This window comes from Ceratotherium simum, chromosome 19, assembly GCF_057802395.1.
Source record: "Ceratotherium simum simum isolate JZ-2026a chromosome 19, ASM5780239v1, whole genome shotgun sequence".
Lineage (NCBI taxonomy): Eukaryota > Metazoa > Chordata > Mammalia > Perissodactyla > Rhinocerotidae > Ceratotherium > Ceratotherium simum.
Window position 1 is genome coordinate 23103771 of NC_141918.1, and position 10145 is coordinate 23113915.

Consider the following 10145-nt stretch of genomic DNA (forward strand, 5'->3'; position numbering starts at 1 on the left):
CTGAAGAGGGAAACAGGGGTATGTACATTTCAACCTTCTCCACTGCCCTTCCTAAATGCAAAGCATTCCTTTTCACCTACTAGTTAACTAGGGAGTGGCTAACCATTAGTTTCATTTCATCCTGAAGACTACGAATGTGATTCCTGACAAGTTACTTATAATAAAATATAATTTCAACAAAAATAACACGTAAGTCTGATAAAAGATTAAAACTTCTAATTTTACACCAAGAACAAGTCAAAAGAATAGACATAAAAGGAGTCACTCTGAAGCCCTATGTTTAAAAAGCAAGGTCGCACGCCATTAAAGAAAGGGCTGTCAGGGGAAAACTGATAAATGACCACACAGGCTCAGGATCTAGAAACGGCTTACCAACTGTCATTGCTTTGTTTGAGTTTTCATATTTTAAAATTCCAAGGGGAAAATCATTCTACACACCTTCAACATCATTTCTAGCGTGGGATCTGGCTGGGGTACAACTTAACCATTCTCTGATTCTACAATTCAGACTCATAAAACTGAAACTTACTAAATTCAGAGATAAGTAAATTCAAGATAAAAAGTTTCCAGGCCCCTAAATTAAATCTACTAGCTTTTAAATGTCTCAACCATATACACTTTTTATATGTATAAGTAAATTAAAAGTTTGAAGTCTTCCTACAAGAGCTAACCAGAGTTTAAGCAGTATTCACTATCTTTTGTGGGGGAAAAATGTAAAAAAATTTCCTTCTATGTTAATAAGTAAATTTTCTCAGTTTTTTGTAACTTGTTTAATCATATAATTGTCTAAATTTCATCTGACAAATAGGTCCTCTAGAGATTCCCGAATAAAAATATAAAAATGTATTCAAGTCCACAGTTGTTTCACATTAACAAATCAAAAACAACCAGAATCTCCATGTTTTCCACTTAAATATTAATAGAAACTTTACAAGGAGGTCTTCCAGTTTACAAATAAGGGCAGAAAATCAACACTTTCCCCTTTCTCCTCCCAGAAATTATCTAAGAGCAACAAGAACTGGAAACAAAAATACGAAGTTCATTTTCAGAGAAACCAGGAGAGAGCTGAAGCCCCAAGTCACAAATTAAGTGGAAGGGCTCTCACCTTAAAGCAGCAGAGATCAACTAGGAGAGCGCACAGAAGGAAGCAGAGAGAACACTGCAGCTGCAGATGTCACAGAAAACAATGTATGCTTCGCAGACATAGAACAAAACCTCAATCTCTGTGCTCAACAACAGTTGCAGGAGCTCCCCTATATCCAATTTTGTTTTGAGAGGAAGCAAAAGAAGGGAATTTCTCATTCACTAAATGAGAAACAAAAACGCAAGCCATATTTGCAGGAAACAGTCTTGTCTCTACGGCGCTTGGAGAAACAGACACTTTGGATTCTGAAAAACCCCAGGGCTGCATAATCCTGTTGGTTGGAAAGTAAGGCCTAACTCAAACTCTAGTTAGGGCTCAACAGAGATCTGGCCCTCCTTCTTACCCAAATAGTCTAAAACTAACCAGCCCAAGAAAAGCAACCCTACATCAAAGAATGAGTAATCAAAGAAAAATCGAAGGCACAAATTCCATGCTAAGTTAACATAAGAAAAAGGAAGGAAGGAAAAGGAAAAACAAACGGCAGAGCAATCACTGCCATGAAATAAAAACACGAAACAGAGGCAAACACTCTAGCATGAAGTGGCAAAACAACCGAAGGTGACTGGCAGAGTTCAGGAAAGAAGTGGAAGAAAAAAAAACATAAAACCACAAAAATGAAGGCAAAACTAAAAGAGCATGAGGTGAAACAGACACTGCTGAAAGCAAAGGAAAGGATAAAAATGAAAACAACAAGCAAAATGAAAAGGAAATAGGAGTTTTAGAGGATTTGAGAAAAAAATGATAACTACGGAAGAGAGGCAAAGGAGAGTTAACATAAGAATAATCAGAATCCCTGAAAAAAACCATATTAACAGAATAGAACAAATATTTAAAGATATAATTCAGACTTCCTTCAATACAGCAATCTAGCTATCCTGAAACACTATCCAAGCTAAAAACACTTAAAAATGGAAACAATATATTAAAAACATCTTCTTAAATGGAGAGTTGAACTGGTAAGAAAATAAGGAAAATTCTCAGAGGCCAAAACCAAAGGCATGAGGCTAAAGTGAAAAGCAAACCATGAAGCCAGCAGCTCCCTAGGGTCATCTGCCAATCTTGGTGACTTGACGGCTTGGTTTTAACAGGCCATGAGAAACAGAACGACAACAACAAAGATGCCAATTCTAAGTTACTTTATAAAGTAAACAAAATCCACTAAAAACACCAACGGGATTTTTTTGGAACTAGATAGCTGATTTTTAAGTTCAGGCAGAAAATGCTGGAAATAAACAGCATAAGATTTATTCATTTAAAACATATATTGTTATTTCTTTTCTGCAAGACCATTTAGGACGCCAGATATCACAATTTACCAGCAATGTCGTCGGAAGAGTCTTCATCGTGAGGTGTGCTGGGCCTTTTACTTCTTTTGGCTTTTTCAGATAAAGCTTGGGATGGTTCTTTCACCCGCATCTGTTATTTACTGAAAAGGCTGGGGGAAAAAATGAATACACTTTAAGCCTCAAAATTAAAATTTTATGTATTTTACTTAATGCATATTAACATTGAAATGACTTCAATTTTAACTGGTCTAGTAAATCCGTAGAGGAAGAAGAGAGGAACATTAGCTGAAACCAAAGAAATCTTTATTAAACTAATATACAAATGGCACATTACATTTGACTTCTACCAACTACTCCCTAGATATGCGACATCCAGGTAAATGAAAAAACTCAAGTTTGATTAAAGGAGTAAGTGCTGCTTCTGGGTCACGTGTTCCTCTTGCCCTTTCTCCTGTCCCACCAGCTAGGAGACAGTAGGATCTGGAAAAGTCACAAGGGACCAGGGATGGAAGCCATGTGCCAAGCACAGTAGAGCCACTCTACCTGTGCTGTATGACCTAGCACTGGACTATGGAGAGAGAAATAAATTTCTATCTTTTTAAGCTACTGCATTTTTTTGTGTTTTTTTCCCCACTTTTTTATTATGAAAAATTTTAAACTTCCACAAGGGTTAAAAGAACAGCATAATGAACACCGATATACTGTCTAGATTTCACATCTAGAACATTTTGCCATACTTGTTTTATCTAAATATCAATGTGTATATAGAAAGACATATATACACAAGTGCATATGAGTATGTTTGTTTTAGCTGAACTATTTGAAAGTAAGTTGCAGAGAGCATGTATCTCTTAAGAAGGACATTCTCCTACACAATCACATCATTATCCCATCTAAGAAAAGTAACAATAATTCTGTAATAATATCATTTCATATCCCATCATATTCTAATTTCTTCAGTGACCCAAAAGTGTCTTCTATATTGGTTTTTTGAATAAGGATGGATTCAGTCAAGGTTTGCACTTTATACTGGTTATGCCACTTTAGTATCTTTTAATCTATACCCATTCTTCCCAACTTTTACTTTCCTAAGACACTAGCTTTTTTAAGAGATCAGGACAGTGCACATGAGTCACATTGGAGATCTTGTTAAAATGTGGATTTTGATTCAAAAAGTCTGGCACAGGACCTGAGATTCTGCCTAACAAGCACCCAACAGGAAGTCACTGCTGGCAGGCCATAGACTACACTTTCAAGAGCAAGGTTGTACAATATCCCACACCGAATTTGTCTCTTTCTTCAGGGTGTTATTTACCTCTACCCCTTATATTTCTTAAAAATTCAAAGTTAACTTGAAAGATTTTAGATACAAGTTAAACAACTTTTTAAACCACTGTATTTTGGAGGCTCTTTTAAAGTAGTTTAGCGTAACTCCTATCTAATATCATGCTGCTCCATGGCTAAACTACCCTGTAATTTCCATGGTTATTTGTTTATTTGCTTTTATTGATCAAGGTGGAAGAATCTTTCAATTCAATAATAAATTCTGAATCTGGATTTAGTCATACCATGTTCCACATAAGGAAGCTTTTGAGTTTACCATTTTAAGAGTTATTTCTTTAAGTCCAAGGGTCATCAGTATTAAACTGAGCTGCAACTGAGGCCTTCAGGGTTACAGAGATGCACAAGGCCCCAAGTTCCTTGACCACTTCATCTCTGACTGCCTTCTCCCTCCAACCTTCCTCACCCACTTACCCCTACAGTTCCACCTTGCAAAATCACTATTTCAAGTATTCTGTTCTCTGATCACAACTTCACGCTCTTCTACTTGCTTGATCAGCCACTCCTATTCTCCTTTAGTGCCCAGGCTGACAAGAGGCTGCATCTCCACAAGTGCTCCCATGATCACTATTGCAGGGCAGGGAGAAGGGGAGGTGGCAAAGGGAGTGCTGGTTCTCAAAGTTTCACTTGGAAGTGACACATGTTACGTCTGCTCATATTTCACTCATGTCTGCTCACATAGCTAAAGCAAGTCATATGGCAATATTTAACTTCAAGCAGACATGGGGGAGTGTACAAAGACCGAAACCTTATCATGTACCCAGAAGGAACAGAGTATGTGTTCACAGCCTTAAAGACTCCCATATCACCCCTCTAACAGAACCCCAATCCTAGATGAACTCAATTAACCATGGATATCTGCATCCAAACAGGCTTGAGAGAGTCTTGTAAGAATGCAGATTGAGTCCACTAAATTCATAATCTCAATCTCAAATGGATCAAGACATCCCATTATCTTCTCACCTTCTGGTCAATTTACCCACTCCTCACACAGCCGTGTGAAACCTTTTTTATTCTCCCAACCCTCCAACTCCTCCATCTCCCTACTCCTCAAAATATAAGCTAGTCTTCTACTTTATTGAGGGAAAAGAGACATAATCAGATGGCAAATGTGATCTCACAACCCCCAAACTTATAAAATTACTTGCATCCATTTTAACTTGATGTCCTGAAAAGAGAGAGACATAACCAACAGAATCCAGGAAAAATGGCCCATGAGAAACTGGTCATGTTTTTTCCATAACTGCACAAATAAACTCTTGATAAAGATGAGCATTAACACATAGATAATGCTGGCAGAATAACAAAAAGAACCAGGTATTTGACCTAGGATCTATAAAACACCTGCACCTTTTTTCAAAAACACTGACTCAAACTTAACTTGGCAATGTAGAGTCAATTTCCAGTGACTTTTCTGACATGTGATATATGTCTAAACATAATCATTTTAGACAGTAACCCACTACCTAGGAATCACTTATTTGTAGAGTTTTCTTTTTCAATTCCCCTTTAAGGCAAAAAGAGACAAAATTAAAGTCCAATTATTAGAGCCTCAGCTACTTTCTATCATCAATATTGTCCCGGGAGTTCCAAGACCACTTCACATTTGGAGATTCACCAGGACGCAGCATATAGTTGCACTCATGGCTAAGGTTTGTTACAGCAATGTTGTGGACATACAGCCTGATCATGATGGAGAAAGAGGCGAAGTCTGGAGGAACCCATATGCCGGCTTCCTTATGTTCTCTCCCTCCCAGGAGGGGTCAAACACAGCACACTCTTCCCCCAGTAAGGAAAATCCAGCAATGTCTGTGCAACGTTTCTGCCCAGGGAAGCCCATTAGACTCGTAGGCCCAGGATTTTTATGTAGGCTGGTAACTTCGGCATAAACCATACTGTTCCCAGATGCCAAACAAGGGCTAACTTTGCAAGCACACCTTTCTAAGGACAGCAGTCTCAGGCCCTATGTTAACTCTTTTCAGCACAAGTAAGTTCTGGTCATTTTCCTCACGTGGTTTCCCAAACAAAACTTTTCAGTTTTCAACCTCAGCATTACTCTAACACGTCTTTTCTCTAACGTAGGATGTGCAACTAAGTTGTTTGGAAATGCTTGATTTTTTAAAAACACGCTAAGCAAACAAAAGCCCATATTCTCAAAAAAGAAAAAATCTTTGTCTCCTACTCTCCGACTCTTGGGCAATTATTTCTAGTGCAGAGGCCAGCGGCAGGAGGAGAGGGACACAACTGTCCTTTTACATACCAGGCTCAAAAAGATGAACAGCACTTACATACTTTTGCTGTGCATCACGCTCAGGTCTAAGCACTTCAAAGATACTAACTCACTTAATCCTCACAACCGCCTTATGAGGTAGGTTACTATTATCTTCCCAATTCTACACGTGAAGAAACTGAGCCACCCAGAGGTTAGGTTACGTGCAGAGGTAAGTGAAGTGGGGGATGGGGATTTGGCCCTCCAGAGCGCCTCATACCGCACCACGCTGCCAGAACCCCGTGGTTAGACATGCTTCCTTTACTTAGGTCACTAACAAAAACATCCACAGGTTCTGCAGAGAAAACGCGCTGTGAGGAGAGACCAGGCGAGAGAGGCGAGCAGGGCGTCGGGCCCCCGCCCCTCCGTCACGATGAGGCGGGCCCGGGCCCCCCCCGGCGGCCCCTTTCCCGCCCCGACAACCGGCTCCTCCCGCCGCCACCCGGACACCGGGCCGCTCCGGCCGCGGTCACGCGGCCCTCGGTGACCGCCTGGCGCCCCCAGGGATCAGGAAGGCAAGGGGAAGCAGGGAGCCTCTCTCCCAGGCCTGTCACGCCACAAAGGGCCGGGGTTTTGGAAGCGAAGACCGAGACACTGCGGCAACCCCAGCGGTGCACCCCCGACTCACCCCGCCGGGCCGAGCCGCCGCGTCTATAACCCGAAAAGACTGCGCCTGCGCGGCCGCTCGGGGACCGGCGTGGGCGGGGCCTCGTGTGCCTGCCCCCACGCCCAGGCGGAGTCGGGGCCGCGCCCGCGGAGTGGGGCGGGGCCGGGGCGGGGCCGGCTCGCGTCGCGCCTGCGCTATCTACTTTGGCAGAGCCGGATAGGCCCCGGCTAATCTTAGAGCAACAGCGGGGGACTCCAAACTGGATCCGAGGAGCTCCCTGGAGTGCGCCGCTGGGCTTTTCCCAGAGCTAAGATGAAGCCCCACTTGTTGTTGGGTGCCTGGCCGGACAGCCTCCGACTTCCCTCCCTTCCGTCGGACTTTTCCGTACCATACAGTCACATCTGACATGCATCGTGTATTATCTTTCATTTTTTCATTATTATTGTCTTACCTGTCGTTTTCACTTCTTTGCTAGACAGGAAATTTCTTGACCTACACCTATACCTCTTCAAAGCTAGATTATCCGTTAAAGTGGTCTGCATATTGCATATGTTCAGTTAAAGTAGTTGATTTGAGAATATTTTGTTTGATGATATTGCAAACAACACTAGTTATGGATAACTTCTACAAGTCTTGTGATCTTTCACAACTCTTCACGGGGGACAGATGTGACCTTATGGATAGAGCCTTGGATTACGAGTCAAAAGATACCAGAAATAAACCAGAAAACTCTGATTTTCCCTTAAAAACTCTAATTCGTTTCTTACAAAATAGTTAAAATTATTTCCATGTAGAGAATTTGGCTAAGGAGGTAACCAGATGTTTACATTGTATGTATGGAAACCATTCATTCAATGAATATAACTGAATACAAATACGCCAGTCACTGTGCTAGACCTAGGGGTACATAATCTATGCTTTGGAGTAGGGGAATTTTTTTCACCAGTAAAAAGGAAATATTCCCCAAATAAGGATAAGTCATGTTGGGCCAGGTGGCGTGGTGGTTGAGTTTGTGCGCTCCGCTTCCACAGCCTGGGGTTTGCAGGTTCGGATCCCGGGTGCAGACACACACACCGCTTGTCAAGCCATGCTGTAGCGGTGTCCCATATAAAGTAGAGGAAGATGGGCACAGATGTTAGCCCAGGGCCAATCTTCCTCCGGAAAAAAAAAAAAGGAAAAAAAAAAGAATAAGTCTTGTTGTGGTGTAATTTTGAAGTTAAATTGTTTACTTCATAAATGAAAAGTTTTCATTTATTTTAACGTCAGATTTGAAACAGAACATGGAGAGAAATAAGACGTGAACTTGAGCAAATTTAAATAATTTGCGTACTGAATTGCATTGCAGTAAAAAGGATTTTTTGAAATGTATCATATATCGGAATCCAATTTATAGTAAAAAAAAGAGAGGGGATTGAATTAGAATATGGAAATTTAGGTTCTCTTTCTCATAAAAAGAAATTTAGGAATTATGCAAACCACTATACAATACTTAAATTTTTCTTGAAAATGACAAAATTCCAAAGCTATCTTCATTTCCAGCAGATGTACCCTTAGCATGACCAAAATCTCCAGAGATTGCAATCTGTATTTCAAAACTTGGCATGAGTTAGGGAAAACTGTCTAATACTAAGTTTTTATATCTGATGTTCTTCAAATTATTTATCTTTTCACACAATTGAAATTAAAATTTACTATTTGATAGAGTCTTCAAATGAAGGAAATCATTTTTAAATGGTACCCAGTAAGTATATTTTTAGTGCTGTTGCAACCCATTATGACAAAACATCAAATGAAAATACAAATTTGCTTAAGATCAGCTAACTGTGTATATATTTCAAATAATGTTAAATATCTTAATTTTACCATCATTGTTCTGCCTGGAAATGTATGGGATACTCTGCTAAGCAATAGGCTATACATATATCTTTTAAATTTTTATCCCGTATTTTTTAAGACACACTCTTTATTGTAAAAGTAATACATGATAGTTTAATATAAAGTTTCTCATCTTTTCCTCCTTCCTGCACTCTCATTTCCTTTCCTCAAAGGTAAAGAATTGTCTTTGCACATACAATTTGCATTTGTACCATCTTTTTATATGATTACCTTTTGTTAAAAGAGAACACAGTCAGATTAGATGGCAGTCTACATTCTATTCTACAGCTTGATTTTTTTTTGCTTAGTATGTTTTGGACATATCTCCACATTAGCCTCATTGTTTTGACTAGTTGCTTAGGACTCCAGTGAATGGATGTATCATTTTTTTCCCAATTGGTCCCCTGTTCATGTACATTTATCTTTGTCTACTTGTGCAAATAATTTCAGTAGGTAGACTATTAGCAGTAGAAATGCCGAGTCGATAGATATTCATTTTAAGTTTTGATAGAAAGTCTTTTGAAAAAAGTTGGATGAAAGGCAATACATTTCCTAACCCTTCACTTGATTTGTCTAATATCTGGGGGCTTGAAGTGGATTTAGAAAGAAATGGGAAAAATCTCCACCTTTCCAATTGCCTTTCACTGGCATTATGGCAAAAAATAAAATGAGTTGTTGGAGAATTAACGATTCATAACAACTCTACACTAGTAGACCTTTCCCAGAAGAGTTAAACTATTTCTCTCCCTTTCATCCCACTTTAAGCCTTGCTGACTCTCTCTGAAGGAAGCACTTGGACGTTTGTCCAAGGACCAATGATCAAGACTCTGTATTGACAAGGTCTTTATGCTCCAAGGATTCTTAAATAAACCAAGGTTGGCACTGTGCAAGATAAGGGAGGACATATTCATCTTTTCAGAAAAAGGAAAAATCCTACAGAAAAATATTTCTCAAATAATGTCATAAACATTGGAAAAAGAATTGCTTAGCAATACGTGCCCTTGCAAAAGTGTAAATCAGATTAAATGTGATTCATTGAGGCCAAGTACATCGTTTGCATTTCTGTGTCCATACTACCTGTGGTTGATGATGCATATTCAGGACAGCTTGGAGACGCCATGGGGAGTACATGAATCTACAATGTATAATGACATCAAAGTTTATCCAATAGATTACACAGAGACTAAGGTTAAGCTCCAAATGATTTGGAAAAACATAATTGTAAGTAATGTCATTGATATAGAAACCAGAAGTGGTTTTATTTATTAAATTATTGAAAACTGCTTAATGAAATTATTCCTTGGACACATACTTTAACAGTGCCATTTAGAAATTAATTTTTAATTTTTCACTGTGAATAAATATGCAGTTAAATATAGCTTCATTATGCTTGGGAACTAAGTTGAGAATAAATCAAAAATAAGGTAATGAACCAAATTGAGAATAAATTAAAAACAAGGTAATAAGAAACTTTATGTGGTAGGCTGAATAATGTCTCCTCCCCCAAAGGTGTTCTAATTCCCAGAACCTGTGAATATGTTACCTTACATGGCAAAAGGACTTTGCAGATATGATTAAATTAAGGATCTTGAGATAGGGAGATTATCCTGACTTATCGGAGTG

The 10145-nt window shown here is 39.3% G+C and overlaps 1 protein-coding gene across 3 annotated transcripts in view; it reads right to left on the minus strand.

The window, feature by feature from the left end:
• The window catches only part of USP45 (ubiquitin specific peptidase 45), a 71613-nt gene extending 64923 nt beyond the window's left edge, over positions 1-6690 (minus strand). For 2 of the 3 annotated variants that reach the window (XM_087443918.1, XM_087443920.1), the window contains exons 1-2: positions 6669-6684; positions 2461-2579 (exon numbers count right to left, since the gene is read on the minus strand). In XM_087443918.1, coding sequence (XP_087300044.1) covers positions 2461-2560 — 100 coding nt within the window. In that variant the 5' untranslated portion in view covers positions 2561-2579; positions 6669-6684. Of the gene's footprint in view, positions 1-2460; positions 2580-6668 lie in introns of all 3 variants that reach the window. The other variant, XM_087443919.1, reaches the window with a different exon arrangement.
• Positions 6691-10145: the final 3455 nt, after the last annotated feature.